The 17,164-nt window shown below is 42.1% G+C and overlaps 1 protein-coding gene across 1 annotated transcript in view; it reads right to left on the bottom strand.

The window, feature by feature from the left end:
* Positions 1 to 9,088, bottom strand: part of FRAS1 (Fraser extracellular matrix complex subunit 1) — a 467,475-nt gene extending 458,387 nt beyond the window's left edge. The window contains exons 1-2 of the mRNA XM_060147971.1: positions 8,200 to 9,088; positions 1,348 to 1,379 (exon numbers count right to left, since the gene is read on the bottom strand). Of these exons, the coding sequence (XP_060003954.1) occupies positions 1,348 to 1,379; positions 8,200 to 8,275 (108 nt within the window). The 5' untranslated portion in view covers positions 8,276 to 9,088. The remainder of the gene's footprint in view (positions 1 to 1,347; positions 1,380 to 8,199) is intronic.
* Positions 9,089 to 17,164: the final 8,076 nt, after the last annotated feature.

Genomic DNA, 17,164 nt, shown 5'->3' on the forward strand with positions numbered 1-17,164 from the left:
TGTTCTGGTCCACCCCTTAATGGTCAATTACCTTTAGCAAACCTCTCTCTCTCTCATCCTTGGTTCTGCATTAAAAAGGGGGAGAGTATAAAATAATACATGACCTGCCTATTTCACTGATCTGCTGCATGTATCAGGTAGATCGATAGCCATGAAAAGATACTGAAAAGTTACCAAGGACTCTATACAATAAGCAATTTTCTTTGTATTAAAACGGACAACTAACTTGTCTATAATATCTACTACAGCTCCCCAAAACTGATGATGTATTTTATAGCACTTTGATTTTAAAATGATTCCTAAAATGTATTCAAGAATAAACAGAAGGAAGAGTAGGCTTTTAAGGGCATGGAATGGGAAAGAGAGTGGAAAATGGCTTTCACCTGATTCTTTAACAGAACAATATAAGGAAGGAAAAAACACATCAATCTCCAGAGCGGTAACTATATTACATAAAGTTCAGATTCAAGAATATTACTGTGAACATCTACAATTATCTAGACTCTCAGATCTTTCAAATATTTCTCATCTATTTCAATACCACAAGGACAATCCAAGATGACATATTGGTATCACACATGTCAATAGCAGGTTGGGATGTAAATGAGCAAACCCTTTCCAACCATCTGAGTTTTGTTTTTATTACAGCCTTTATTAAACTAAAATAAAAAAGTGGTGAAGAATGACTTGTCACACCACTTATTAGAGTTGATGGAGTGTAGACGGTCTTTTCGATTGGCTTTTAACACACTGTTATGCACCATAGTACATTATTAATGAAAAGAAATGCAGCAATCTTGCATCAGCTTTTCCCCCACGTGATCCCGACATTAAATTCAAAATCAATTCTCCTCTACGTGGCAAAGGATCAGAGATAAAATGTTAATTTGTTTGTTACCAAAACTTAAAAGTATAATTCAAAGCAACAGTCAGGATCCTCCATATTGTATTCAATAATTGTATATTTTTTTGGAGGGGGGGTTCAAAGGAAGAAGCAAACAAGTTGTTTGGAAGATAAACAAATTATGCCCTAGTTCATATCTGACAAAAGAATGGGATCTAATTTTCTCTCTGATTGAAAGAACTCACAAGACAGCCATGGAATGCAAATTGGTGTTGGGTGTTTGAACTTCTCTTCCAATACCTGAGTATCCAAATGGAACTAATTCACTCTGGAAAAGGTACTAAGTAATTGAGCATGATTGTGCCAGAATGAGGGATAATCCTCAAACTGAAAAGGAAAATAAATACATTTTACAATGACAGGGTCACCTCACTCACTCAGTAACCTCAATCAAGCATTTTACATGCAAAATAAATAAACCAAATATATGAAGAATGACCTACCGCCAACAAGGAACCCTGATAGACACAAGCACCTGTGGGGAAAAAACAAAACAAGAATTAAAAGGGATGCATAATAGACCAATAGGCACTGCCCTGGCCAAAGTACACTAAAACTGCATCTACATGCATCATAATCAGTAAACTGTGCTTTTTCCAAAGCTTGAGGATTCTGCCCCTGGGGAAATAATCCCATACACCAAAACAACATTTCTTGGACATGCATGAGGGAAAGCGTTATTAAAACTCATTATTTGAATTTTAAAATAAATGTATGTATAACGACATGCTATAAATACACTGGTGTATTTTCCTATATGACAAATCAGCAAAGCCTTCCTAATCCAGTCCCAATTTACTTATCCAGCCTTCTCTGCCACTCTTTGCTTACACAAATTCTCCAGTCCAACCCAAGAGGCCAACTTAGGATCCCATGGTAATGCTTTCATATGCCAATGCTTTCATTTTTGTTTCCTGCAGGAGATGCATTTGGTCTAATCAGTTTCCTTGAACTTGATCCCATCTCCTTCACGGAGCTTTGCAGCCCACAAAATTATGCTTTTTCTAAACCAATTTTTGAACAGCACAGCAGCTGTTGATTTAACCTATAAACATGTAGGCAGCGTGCTAACAGATACTAGCTCAGAAACAGGCTGCAAAGCAGATTGAACTAGCATACACACACCAAGACAGAGCACACCTTGACAATGTGCCACACTTAATGTCCAAAGAGGGAAGGACACATTTTACTACAGTGCTTGGATGCCAACAGATCATTCGTGAAGTCTCAGTACTATTAACTTCTCAGGAAAGGACTGGTCTACCTTATCTGCTAATAATGGAATTAAGAACAGTATTCAAAGAAAAGGAGACGGTTATTTACACTTGGGGTTTGAATCAAAGATCTCCATGGGCAAATTTATTGAAATGACTTTTTGTGCCCTTGAAATTCAAATAAGAATAACTTGAGATAAAATGTTGGGGGGAAATTCTTCCTGACTTAGTTTTAAGAAATTCTGTTCCAAAGACAGTATTTCAGTCTATGGTATATCATAAGAAAGGAGATATATATAGATATAGATATATATAAACACATATATGGATATAGATATATATAAAATAATCATATGACATGTGGATATGGATATATATAAAATAATCGTGGGCTTCCCTGGTGGCGCAGTGGTTGAGAGTCCGCCTGCTGATGCAGGGGACACAGGTTCGTGGCCCGGTCCAGGAAGATCCCACATGCCGTGGAGCGGCTAGGCCCGTGAGCCATGGCCGCTGAGCCTGCGCGTCCGGAGCCTGTGCTGCGCAACGGGAGAGGCCACAACAATGAGAGGCCCGCGTACCGCAAAAAAATAAATAATAAAAAAAAATCGTATATAAGTACATAAATATATATCAACACAATGCAATTCCTAAATTATGTAAATGGACTTATTTAATTACTTCTCACATTTAAAAGTTAAACATAAGGATCACTTAGGTACAATTTAACAAAATTTAACCTTTAGAATAAACAAACAAAATTTACCCTTTAGATAAAACCATCCTCAAGTAATTTTATTACCCTCCTCCATAGCACTACCCTCCAAAGGCCAGTAAACTTTCAAAGCTCCAAAAGGAATCAGGTATCTTAAGATGTATCCAAGTACTCATATCAAAACCCATTTCTGGAAATGCAGACAGATGTTATAAAATCACAGTAACATGAAAAAATAAAGCAGCATTGAGTGTGGCATCACAAACATACCTGGTTAAGCCAGACATCTGTTAGAAACTCAAGTCAAAACTATGTGCAACTGCTGATAAATTCTATCATTAGAAAAGGGAAATAACTCAATTTGGGTTGCTCCAGGATGTACAATTCTAAAAGAAATAAGCCTTGGCCTCTGAGGGCTTTCCTAAAACACAACATATCTACCCGAAAGGCAGCTGCAGAAATGAGTCTCCATTAACACAGCTTCCAAAACCTCATTGCTTCCCTGTAGAAAAAAAGAAAGCATTCTACTGTGATGCCCAGTCCCATCAAACATTCATCACCACCCAATGCCAGATGCAATCCTCCAAAGCAAGCATATTTCTCCCACACTGGCACCAGCTTCACACCCACCAGCAGACTAAGTTGGGAGGTTTGTTGGCATTGGGTGCTAGGTGCAGCTTCTGGTCCTGCCTTTTCACTGATCGATCAACTCATATACTTTGGAAAACAAAGTTACTCTCTCCACTCGTCACTTTTTTTCTTAAGGAGCACTCTGGAATGATTGCAACTCTACCTGAAGTTTCGATTTGGGCTTTATTTGAACTTGAAACTCCAGCTGAAGGGGAATTCTGACTGATGATGAAGATGTAGAAGGAGAAACAGGCCTTCTTCAAGGGAAAACAGGAAAAATAAGAGACTTTGCCAGTTTCAGGGCATGGAATACAGCTGAGAAGGCAGGTAATTTAAGTTCTGACACCTGTGAGAAAGTGCATAAAGTTGTGCAGGGTGAAGGGATCACATAGTGCCAAGGAGGAAGCTGAGATCTTGAGACCTTCCTCCTGTGGTTGGCGCCTTTCTTGCAGGTCACATAGGCAAAGTGTCACTCCATATTCATTTAAATAAATTTCATATTCATTTTTAGGCCCTTTGGCACATTAGAATGTACTCTATTATGAGACACGTGTATAAAATCTGAAGTTTTCAGAGGAAATGAGAGATATAATTTGCACCAGTACTCACATCCTGAAACTATTCACTATGGAAACCCTACCTGATAACATGAGGAAATTAGAGAGGTTAAATCGAAGTCACAAAATGTCAGACCCATTTGTTCAAAGAAATAGTGGCACATGACCATAACATATGAAGAAGTTTGGACAGCATGGTATCACAAAAATATGACTCATTAGGAACAAGCAGCCACAAGTTGGTAGTTAAATGTTCAGGCTTTATTTTGTGCTATAATTCAGCATATGGCTTGTACACTGTGGAATAGTTAAAATAGAATCCTTTTCTGGACTGACAGGACAGCTCCTGTCCTGATTATTGTCAACCAGGAGTCAGATCAATTAACAGAGTAGTTAAAACAAAAATGGGCCAACTGTTTTTGAACTAGTGTAAGATTTGGCACACAATTCCAACTATGCCATGTTGGTAGTCCCCTCTCCTCTCCTGAGGCAAGTGGTGGACAGTATTTTATGACTACTCATATCTGAGTAAAACTGAGTAATATTACCACTCAAGTCCACAACAGCGAATACAGATCACCATGCTCTCACTAAAGGATTTATTTGCAGAGGGTCACACCCAGGATCCAATCCCCAGAGGAGAACAGAAATGCAATATGATGGAAATAAGAGCCTATGACAATACAACACCCTTTATTTCCACTAGCTGGTAGTTGCAAAAGCCAAAAGATGCAGAGTTGCAATTATTCGATATTGGGAAACCCACCAAGGACCAACGTTTACATGTCCCTACTGCTACCTTACCTATATTAATGATTTCCAGGTATGCAAACTCCCTGAAGGAAGGCATTATTTTTTTTTGATGTCTGTATGTCCCTACCAGACATAACCTAATAACCTGATATATAAGCTATCAATAAAGATTTGTGGAATGAAAGAATGAAGAGAGAGGCTATTTTTTCCCATCCAATGTCTTTCCTTCCTTAACATTGAGTTTTAAGCACTGAATCCTACACAGAAGGAACACTTCTACCAAGAGGGGAACCAAATATGCTGATCCACCCATAAATAAAACACTCTGTCTATCAAACGATCCTTTTCAGTATATTCTGCTAATGGCATTTAAAGGAAAAAGACTGGAAGATTGTAAGCTTGGCTAAAGTCACATGGGGAGTGATGGACATAGACTGGAACTCAGTTCTCTTAACCAATTCAAGACTCTTTATCCACAGCCAACATGTTCTATCTAGTGTAACTTCACAGGATTTCCACGGGTCGACACAACTCAAGATGTACTTCTCCAGAAACACATCTGATTCAGAAAGCAGCCACATTTGCTAGAAGTTTCTCTGTGACTTGTTGATTTTATTAAGTTCTCAAATCACAGTAGTTTGTCAGCTTGGCGATATAAGAAAATGTAAAATAACACTGCCAATAACCTGCTTGTAAACCTTCATTTTTCTTTTAATAATTAAAATAAAATTCAGAACTAGAAAGATGCAACTGACCAAAAAGAAGGCAACAAATACTGATCTTTTTTTTTTTTTTCTATGCTGGATGATTAGCAGAAGTATTTTAGAGCTATCACCTAGCCAACTTCTGCATTTGGTGAATAACAGACCACAGCCCAAAGAAGTTAGGTGGTTCATTCAAGGTCACACAGCAACAGTCTCAGCTTAATTTGAAACGTGATTTGGCAACACTCATTCACCTGACCAAGATTTTTTAGCACCTATTGTGTACCAGAAGCTGAGTTGGAAGGATAATAACCAGGGGCCATCCTAAGCCCTCTGCGAGCACACAGTTAGGTGAGGAAGATTGTATCTTTATCAACTAAAATTACAGAACTATTAACTGGTGCACCAGAAACATATATGACATGCTCTCTGAGCATTGAGAAGAAAACAACAAATTCTGCCATGGCCCGGACAGCAACAGTATCACAGAGTAGGTTGCATCAAGAGACCCACACGTGTGAATGCTTCTTTTCCATTTTTAAAAATCACTTCCAAGGCTAATAATAAAAACTTGAGGAAATCTCTAATATCCTTAAGCTCTCCATTCTTGACCTCAATGCTCGTATTTTTAAGAGAAAAAGAAAACCCTGACGGAACCAAATCAAAGGACTCATCAGATGACAGCTGAGTTTTTGGCCGTGGGACTGTTATCATTTAATTAATGAGATAAAGTATGTAAAGTGTTTAGCATAGTGCGAGGCAAATAGTACAGTGTTCAGTAAATGTTCATATTCATTCATTCATTCATTCATTATTAGGTAAGCATCATTATGACTTGGATGGAAACTCTCAGATATCTAAGAATCCAAGTTGTGGGATGATTCTAGAATGTTCTGAAGGTGGGATGAAAGAGTAAGAAGCAAAGTTTCCAAAGAATCTTTGGAGGAATAGCGCCCCTCGCGCCCTACACTCCTCCCCCATCAGAAGACTTTGGACGTTTTTAAACTTTGCCCTTTTTGTCAACCACTCTTCCAAAGAGCGAACCCTGCAGGCCCTTAGTAATAATGGCTTTTGTAATTTCAAGAGATTTGATTCTGAAAAGCAAATCTCTTACATCATTCCAACTGCCCCCTGGTGAGCTATCGGGGACGGACAGCACGTTTTCCGCGTTGCTGGAACATGATCCTAAATAGGAAACTGCCACCACCAAGTGCAAACGTAATTTTTCTGTCTCAAGTTCACATTGGGGTGGCCTAGGTTGACTCTCCCATGTGCTTTACTACAATTAAGCCCTATACGTTTTATTGTCTTTTAAGTTTGCATACACACGCACACATACAAAAGACACGGTTCTACAGGTTATGCCCTGGTTGAAAAAGGCTGCACAGGCCCCAGACCTGCACTTCCCGGGGATGATACACACTTGACATAATTCCCGGGAGGGTGCGGGCTGGCGGTCGCTCCACCCACGGGAAAGTCCCCACTGCCGTGCGTTTCCAAAGCCACCGTCACTTTCTCCCGGGAAGCTAGCTAGGAAAAGGCCGTTGCTCAGGTGGCTGCAGGTGGATCCGAGCAGGGCTGTGTCCTCTTCGGGGGCTGCCGCTGCCCCCAGTCCCACGCCCGGGTCCGCACCCGAGAGCGGAAAAGGCGCCCCGCCCAGCGCCCGCGACGGCCGCGGCTGCGGCTCTGATTTGCCGCGGGGCAGGTGAACTCTTTTTCCCGCAGCTGGATGAATAATGAACGGAGCCGGGAGGGGAAGCCGAGAGCCCTGCGCGGTAGATTAAGCCGCCTTCCTCAGCCCGCCGCCTCCCTTCCCCCTCCCTAAGCACCCGCTAGGCGACTTTCCCCGCAACTCTAGGCAGGTGGGAGCTCACGCCGCCTCGCGTCCCCGGGCCCGCCATCCTAGGACCCCCAAACTCTTGATTTCCTTATCGATTAATTTATTTGCCTGAGGTCACATTGCTTTTGCTATCATGGCGACAACTCCCACAATCTCCTTTTTTCTCACCCCCAGCTCCAGGGTTTTACACGTAGGTTGGAGCCTCGGAGGAAAACTGGGAGGCAGGGGGCGAAGTCAGAGAACGGAGCTAAACTCTTATTAACCACTTCTTTTCTGGGGAAGAGGCAGGCTCGTGCCTCTCTGTACTGGGGAGGTTTCTTGCAGTGCGATTGAATTGTCTACTTCCAGGACAAGCCCTAACCACCTTATAAAATCTTAATTGGACTTTACGGGTAGACTCATTGGGGGAAGGAGGGAGGGCGAGAAGGGGGTTTTAAGGTGCCGGATTTTATTTTTCATAGGAGCATAAGTATTTTTACACAGGTAATTGCAATTGTTCACTCCTCACCTACGCTCCACGTAGATGCTTTCCATTCGGGGGCACCGGGGAAGTGGGAAGAAAGAGAATCCAATTTCAGAGATGGTACCTCGGTCGGCCACCCACCCACCCACCCAAATGCACTCAGGGCAGAGAGGGAGAAGGGAGTGGGGCTTGTGATCTGCATACAAAACAATCAGGAGTTGGAATCTTCTCACAAAAAGCCCCCTCTAGTTCCACGGCCACCCACCCACCCACCCCCAAAAAACTTCCATCTGACCCACAATGCCATACACCCGCTGAGCTTTTTAAAAAGCACGATCTCTCTCTCTCTCTCTCACACGCACACACACACACACACACACACACACACACACACACACACACAAACGGCACTGTTCTCTCACCTTCAGAATGATGAGGCAATACTGCAAATTCCGCCAATGCCAGGGCCACCCCGAGCCACACTTTGAAGACACTCATTGCCGCCACTGCACCCAAGGTGGGCAAGCCCAGCCTTCAGCATCCAAGAACCAGTTCTCAGCCAAAACGCAGCCTTCGGCGCCCCAGGCTGGGCGCCCCGAGAGCGGGGTGCGACGGGCGGCGGGCAGCGGGCGGTCACCTCCGGGGAAATGAGGCGATGGACGGGCGAGAGCGACACTCTCGTGGCGGGGGGGAGGGGGAGGGATTCAATTCACTCACTGCCGGGCGGAGAGCGCGCCTAGCTCTCCAGCAGAGCAGGGCGCCAACGTCGGCTGAGCTCGGGAGAATAAAAGAGGAGGCAGGGCGCAGTGGCCCGCGGCTAAGGCTCGCCGGAAAGTTGCCCGTCACCAGCCGACTGGATCTCCCCGCATTTCCCGCAGGCCGGACCCGCCCGCTCCCGGGTCCCCAACCGTGGAGATCCCGGCGCAGGTTCTTCGGCAGCAGCTTTCTAAAGTTCGCTTGACACTCGCAGCGTCGGCCGAGGGGGTCGCCAGGAGCCCCAAAAGACCCACCCACTCCTCCTTCTGGCCTGGGCCGCCCGGCTCGGCGGACCTCAGCCACCCGGGGCGGCTCGCGGGAAACTTCGTGCTGCGCTGCGGACGGCTCGTGGGACTCGCCGGCGCCGCAGCCGCACGCCGCCGCCGCGGGCTGCGCTCCCTGCCGCAGACTCCGCGAAAGCTTCTGAGGAAAGCCGGGGGCGGCAGCGCCGGGGACCCCCGCAGCTACTTTCCCGCCCCCGCCGCTGGCCCGGGCGAGGAGCCCTGCGGGGCGCGGCTCGCTCGGCGCCAGCGGCCACCTCCGCCCCGTGCACCCCGAGCCGGTCTGCTGGGTCGAGGTATGATTACGGGAGCGGAGGAGGAGCCATGGTTTTAAATGCAGCGAGGAAAATGCTAGAGAGCCTGGAAAGGACTTCCGAACTAGAGCCACTCGACCGGAGAGCCCGGAAACGCACAAAATAAGGCCCCCCTCTGGAACCCCGCGTTTAAAGGACACACGCTCCGCCTTCCTCCGCCTCCCCCACCCCCCCACCCTTCCTCTCTCCTTTGCTCCGGGTGAAAATGGACCCAGAGACTCGGAGCTTTTGCAAAAGATTCCAGAGAGTCACGTGGAAAGGGGAGAAGCGAGGAGGGGGGAGTGAGGGGAGGCCGAGAGAGCAACCTGATCCCCTTATTCTTTCTGCTGGAGTTCAGATTGCCTTTGTCTGGGGCGGCATCAAAAGTGGTCACACCAGGGAGGGCTGGAGGGGAAGATGGCGTGGTCCTGGCTCCTGCACAGCCTAGGGACCCGCGAACCGGATCCACAGCCCTCACTTGGGAGGGGGTGTGCCCACATTCAAGGACCCCAGCGCTACTCCCCCCGCACACACCCCGCCACTCCGGCTGCACTAAGAGAGTGAGGCAGATCTGATCCATCTTCCTTGCTCTGAGACCATCAGGTCGTCGCATCGTGGGTTTACCAGCAGCCTGGGAGGATATCGGTGTGTGTGTCCTAGGCGAGGCCTCCCACCGCGAATGCACCTTTCCCTCTCCCTGAGAGAGGCTGTCAGTGGAACACTACGCAGCCTCTGAGCGGTGGCTCCAGGTGCGCCCCCAAATGCCAAAGACTGGGAAGTAAATGGCAGGGCAGGGCACACGGGGGCATGCCCTTGAAGAGTGGAGGTCTTGATTCCTGGTCAGGACTGAGTGCCGGCAGCTATATTTTTATAGGACCAAATAAAAGTAGCTGGTCTAGGGTTAATTATTTTATGAGAATAGTTGCATCAGAAGGATGCTGCCTGGATTATGAGTAGCCCAGAGAAGAGACGTCCTGGGTCTCTCAGTTGACCTCAGATGGGCTAGCCTGTCAAAGGGGAGTTTGTCCAAGCATTGAACTCCGAGCTGTGAAACAGCAGGGGCCCAATTTATTTCCAGTCCCATCACCACAATCCAGCGGACGTTCTGCTCCGCACTAGCACGAGTTGGAACGATTCACTTTTCAGAATAACTCGATAAATTGTAACCGGCAGATCCTGTAACTATTACAATTAGCCCAAGCAAAAGGAAACGTCTGACAACCTAGCGCTGATCTTTAAGTATTCATAAGACCCAGGGGTTGTGCAAGTCTCTCCTGGGCTGTGGCGGTCTCAGGGACAGAGATTGTCACCTTTGTAGCTGAAGCACATAGTAGGTGCTCATTAAACGTTTGTTGAAAGAATGGACTGAGCAAAAGAATAAGTCCCTGAGAGGAGGCCAGGTATAAAAAGAAGAGGTGAGATAAAAAGGAAACAGGATTTCCAAAGACGCTTTGCTTTTTGCTTCAGATAAGGAGGTATTCTAAAATACACCACTTCTGCCCCTGCCTCAATTTAAACAGTGAAATACTTGGAACAACCTATAATACAGAATGTGTTGAGTGAATTATGATTCCTCCATAAACTTCAATATTATACAGAGATTAAAAATATCCTAAATGTATATTTATTGACATGGAAAGATGTTTTTAAAATATTATTGGGTGAAAAACGTAGCTCATAAGAAAATAATATAATGTTCCAATGGTTTTGCTTGTACACATGTACATTTATGCATTTATACACACATATTCATACACACGTATCTCAAAGAATATACACCAAAATACTATCTCTGAGAATTCAAGTGAGTTTTAATTTCTCTTTTTAGCTAAACTGTGTTTTCTCATTCTTTTATATGGAACACATGTTTAAGTGCATGATGCAAAATTATATTGGAGAAATTTTCAAATAACAGAATTAGCTAATTCAAACTGGCTTAAACTACATGTATGGCATTTACTGTCTGTCATAACTAGAAACTAAGACTGTCCTTAGAAGACCTTCAGATTGGGTCCAATTTAGTACTTTAATGATGTCATAAAGGACCTGAATTATTTCTTTTTCTCTGCTCTGCCTTTGTGAGAGACATTACTAGTGTTCACCATCATTTCCTGGATACATGGAATATCACATTTTCCCAGCCCACTCACAGTTAGGCGGGGCCACGAACTAGGTCTAGACCTGCACTGTCCAATACAGCAGCCACCAACCACATGTGGTTATTGATCTCTTGAAAGGTGGCTAGTCCAAATTGAGATGTGCTGAAAGTATAAAGTATATATCAGATGTCAAAGTCTCAGTACACACAAAAAGGAATGTAAAATATCTCATTCATTTTTTATATTAACTATATGTTAAAATGATAATAGCTTGAATATATTCTTTTAAATAAAATATATTATTAAAACTAACTTTTCCTGTTTCTTTTTACTTTTTAAAATGTAGCTTCTAGAAAGTCAGGTTTACATATGTCCGCTAATCTATAAGATGAGATATGAGAATGAGATCTAATCTACAAGGATGGTTGAGAAAAAAAAAAAAAACATGTAATATCAAGCACTGGCAAGGATGTAGAAGAACTGGTACTCTCACACGTATTTCTGGTGTTAAATGCAAAGTTATGCAGACACTTTGGAAAACAGTTTGGAAGTTTCTTATAAAGTTAAACATGAAGTTACCATATGACCTAGCCATCCTACTCCTCTAAGTATTTACCCGAGGGAAATGAAAACCTGCGTTCACACAAAACCCTGTACGTGAATATTTTTATTGGCTTTATTAGCCACCAAAAATTGGAAACAATCCAAATGTCCCTCAACTGAGAAGTGGATAAACAAACTGAGGTACATCCATACAACAGAATACTATTCAACAACAAAAAGGGGCCAACTACGGATACAGACCACAGCATAGAGGAATCTCAACTGCATTATGCTAAGTGAAAGAATCCAGACTCAAAAAGCTCATATACTCTGATTGCATTTACATGACATCCTGGAGAAGCAAAACCATACTGTCAGAAAACAGAGCAATGGTTGCCAGGAGCTGAGGGTAGAAGGAGAGTTTGACTACAAAGGGCATAGAGTAATTCTGGGGAGAGATGAAAATGTTCTAAAACTTGCTTGCAATGGTGAGTTACATGACTGTATGTGTTTGTCCAAACTTACAGAACTATACACTTTGAAAGGGTAAATTTGCTGTATGGGTATTATATGCTAATTTAAAACAAAACAGACAGCAAGCAAAGAAATCTTAGCAAACAAACATTACTTTCAAATTTGGTAATAACAATAAACTTAGTCAAAATAATTATACATGTGGCTCATATTATGTTTCTATTGGACAGCACTGTTTTAGACAGTGGGCTCTGTCATTTTCAGGCCAAAGCAATTATAGCAATGCTCCCTTCCCTGCCTCAGTGAAGTCTGAAACCTATGATGGCAGCATCATTAGATGGTGGAGCCTCTGTAAGCCTGAGCCTCTGTAAGCCCAAGTCTCTGAATGACTCTTTGGAACAAAGGCCCTGCCAACACTCACTGGACACCTAGTGTGAGAAATAAACTTTATTTTGTTAAGCAATGAAGATTTGGGGGTTGTTTGTTACTGCAGCATAACCTAGCCTGTCCTAATGAATGCTGTCTTCCATTGTATCAACTTCACCTCCCACTTCGATCCTGCTTTTAGGTACAAAATAACTACCCACAATTCTCCAAGCTACATGCTTTTTAGTTTAATCTACAGATATTTGATCCAGAACTATCTAAAGAAGCAAGGAATATACTTTCTTTCCCCAGCAGACATTTCCTTGTGTTTCATTGGTTCACATTCACTCCCATGCTCATCTCTATTTCTCTAATAGTGAATGAGAAGCAGGAAGCAAAGTTAATGATCTCATAACTTGATCCATGGAAAACTAAGTAGCTTTTAGTGTCTTTATTTTTTAAAGTTTTCCAGTGATGATATAATCGGAGCTGCAACTTTTACTGTCACTGTGGTTCTGATATGTTTGCTCATACTAATCCATTAGCATTTAATTTTGTTGCTTTTATCTCTTATCCTATAAGCACATAGTAACAGCTGAACTGCAACGAGTCTGGCCTCAGTGCCCCTGGAATGATTCAATCTTAAAATGATTGCGGATTTCAGAAAGACTGGGAGAAACTGGCCATGGGTTCTCAGGGGAGTGCCCTGGCAGACAGGCAGTCCTGAACCTGCTGTCATTTTTAGGAGGTTATAGAGTTGAGAAATATTTCCCCTGTGGACACGAGACAAAAAGAAGGTGGAAAAAAGCAAGACAGTGAAGAGCCATGACCCTGCGTCCCTTCACATCTTGTTTAGAACCAAAAAGTGTGCAGAATTTGAAAATGCCTCCAAGATGGGAGAAATGTTGGTATCTCCTTGAGTTGGCTCTTTCTTATGAACCTTAGCATCCTTCTTTAGCATCCACCGTTACGTTTCTTCCCACCAAAACATATAGGCATGAATCTGAACCAATGATGCATCAAACATGGCATTGGTATAGAAAATTTAACTTACAATGAAGCAAAGCCAAGGCTTTTAATATAATGCAAAGATACGCAACTGTCAATTTACATATGACGTTGTGGTGAGAGAGACTTGTTACAAGGAAGAAAGCCCACTCAAATAAGTAAAGGGAAATTCAATTAATTTCATAGATATGCAAGGACAAAACAAAGTTTATGCATATACGTACCTATATGATCTAGCATAGAAAAAATACCATAGAAAATGTGTTCCCCCCTCATAGAAAAAATACCAAAAGAAGTTTTCTACTCTGATTTTCTAAAATTTATTTGAAAGGAAAGAGGGTAATTGTTTCATTCACTATATGTATAAATATATTTAATCCACTAACTATATTTATAAATCCTCTTATAGTCTGAATATATCAAAAGACTGAAAGCTTTGAATTGAACTGGAAAGTTGTTTATATGATGCCACTTTACATACACCACCAAGAGTAACCTCAGTTTTTTTCATTTTCAATATAAATGTGGGGATTCCATTGATGGCGACCTATATCAGTTAAAAATAAAATAACACTCTGATGAATAGTCACATTAATTAGTGTTATTCATGGCATAAAGCACTACACCCAGAGTAATGCCCTTCTAACTTGAGCAGTTACAGAGGACCCCAGCTAGCCTGCCTGCCCAGTGCCCATGTAATCGGAAGAAATCCTACCTACGCTTATTTATCGATAGAATTCTTTAGTTCTGGGTCTTTGAGAAAAGATCCACAGCTTGAAACAGAAATGTAAAGATGAACAAGCAAAATAACTGATCCCAGAGTAAAAAGCACCATGCAAGAAGTACAAAAAATTTCTTGAAAAGATGAAATTTATATCCTGAGTTATTTATTTATTTATTTTAAAATATTTATTTATTTTTGGCTGTGTTGGGTCTTAGTTGCAGCATGTGGGATCTTTGTTGCAGCGAGCAGGCTTCTTGCTAGTTGTGGCTCGCCGGCTCCAGAGCATGTAGGCTCAGCAGTTGTGGCACGCGGGCTTAGTCGCCCTGTGGCATGTGGGATCTTAGTTCCCTAACCAGGGCTGAAACCTGTGTCCCCTGCAATGGAAGGTGGGTTCTTAACCACTGGACCACCAGGGAAGTCCCTCAGAGTTATTTAAAAAGACAGGATTTTTATAAAACAAGCTCTGGTGTCTATAAAAAAAAAAGAGCAATTAAGAACAAAAAAGAGTTTTTAGAAAATAAACATATAATTTCCAAAATAAGAAAAACTTAATAGAAGTTCTGAATAATAAAAGATACAAAGCTGAAGACTTTAATCAGTAGCCTAGAAGATGAAACTGAGGACATTTTCAAAATTTAGAGCAATAGGGCTTCCCTGGTGGCGCAGTGGTTGAGAGTCCGCCTGCCAATGCAGGGGACACGGGTTCGTGCCCCGGTCCGGGAAGATCCCACATGCCGCAGAGCGGCTGGGCCCGTGAGCCATGGCCGCTGAGCCTGTGCGTTCGGAAAAATTAAAAAAAAAAAAAAAAATTAGAGCAATAAAATATGATATAGCTCCAGGAGACCAAGTATCTGTCTAATAAGAGTTCTCAATGGAGGAAACAGAGAAAACATAAGGAAAGAAGCAAAGAAAAAATAGTTACTCATACTGGGAAAATCAGAGCCTGAGCACAGAACCTCTCTCTCCCAACTGATTAGTGACATAAATGGTTAATGTGGACAGGGCCTTGGGACTGGAGAGAGAAATGAAGAAAGTGTGGCTTGCTTAGCATTTAGTGGTCTACAGAGACAGTTTGTTTGGCTTGGTTAGGGCAGCTTCTGTACAGCATCATTTACAAAGCTGGAAGGATCAAAGACCAGGCATCCGAGGAGAAGGCCTATCACTCTAGTGGAAACTGAAATCGTTTATTGATTTTAAGTCCAGTGGTTTGAACCTACATCAAGGAAACCCTCTAGTTCTACCATTGCAAGCCGTTCGTAGGAGGAATTGGAGCACTGGGCTGAACTGCCCCCTTCTTCGTGGCTGAAGAAAGGCCACCAGCACCACCTATACACACACACTTAAGCTGAAGAATGCTGACAATATGGTAAGTTCCCACTCACTGCTGCCTCACTAGAAGAGTTTCTTTCTTAACTCTCATCTCCTGCCCTCCATCACAAAAGGCTGACTTACTGTTATGGGAAAGCAAAGAAGGATCTCAGATTATTTAAGGGGCTCAGCAGCTTAAAGGAGGAAGAACACGGCCAAAAAACCCAACCAAACAAACAACAAAAAACTAAGACAGATAATATCCCCCATGAGACAGACTCATATATAGAGAAAATACAATTTAAGAAAAATATATTACATAAGTCAGTGGCATGCAAAAAGATTGGTAAATGAAGAATCAGAAAACCAAAAATTTTTATTTGAAGGAAGATTTTTTTAAATCATAGTACTTGAATTATAAAATTCATTCGAGGAACACCAAAATAAAGTGGATACTTCTGGAAACAAAGTTAAAAGTATGAAAGGTCAAATAGAGGAACTATATCACAACAAAGCCCCAAAATATAAAGGTTGGAAGTCTTGAGTAAAAAGACATGCAAGACAGATCCAAAACAATGCACGTTCCAAGAGGTAAAAAGAGAACATACACAAGAGAAGTCTGAAAAGAGAACAGAAGATTCTGCCTTTCAGATTAAATGTGCCAAGCAAAATTAATTTTCAAATGATATGCATTTTGACAAAAACTGATAAAACTATGAATCACAAAGATAAAAAGAAAATCTCATAATTCCAGACATTAATACACATACACACACAGATTAATTTAGGGAAGAACATCACAATGGATTTCTCACCTGCAACTCTGGAATATATGGAAAAATATTTCTAGGCTTTCCAGAGAAAAGAAGATCAAGAATTCTTTACCAGCCTAGACATCATCCCCACGGAAGGGCAAGAGAATAAATTTTATATGATCTCAAAATATACTACCTTTATGTACTTCTTACGCAACAGAGAAGCAAAGAGAAAGTTAATTCAGGGCAAATAATCTCAAGTTAGTAAAAGATTGAGTGTACAAGAAAAAATGGTGAGCAAAAAAAAAATCCTAGTTTTTAAAAACTGTAAAAAAATGTATTAAAATTTAATGATGATAATGCAATTTTTGAAGTATAAAATATATGTTGAATAAGGATTATAAAAAGTGAAAAGGCATAATTCAAAGAAAAGTAAACAATAGTTTAGAACTAAAATGCCAATAATACCTAGAAATTAGGGTTAAAGAAAGAGATGTCTTGAAATAAAAGTTTATTAGAAGATGGGAAAAGAAAGTAGGGAAATACAATGATGAAGACTGATCTATTTTAATTTTGGAATGTTAAATAAAATAGAGATCCAGAGCAGAATTTTGAAATTATTGTTGGGAGCAAGAGGCAGGAGGGATAAGACGGTAGATGTAGGGAGAGGAGAACAGAATCAGGTCTTCTTCTTGCCCCAAAAAACAGAGGATGTATTTGCTTTTCAAACACACAGAACAGTTAGGCCATAAATAAAACCTTAATAAATTCAAGAAAAAA

Source organism: Lagenorhynchus albirostris, chromosome 4 (assembly GCF_949774975.1).
Source record: "Lagenorhynchus albirostris chromosome 4, mLagAlb1.1, whole genome shotgun sequence".
Lineage (NCBI taxonomy): Eukaryota > Metazoa > Chordata > Mammalia > Artiodactyla > Delphinidae > Lagenorhynchus > Lagenorhynchus albirostris.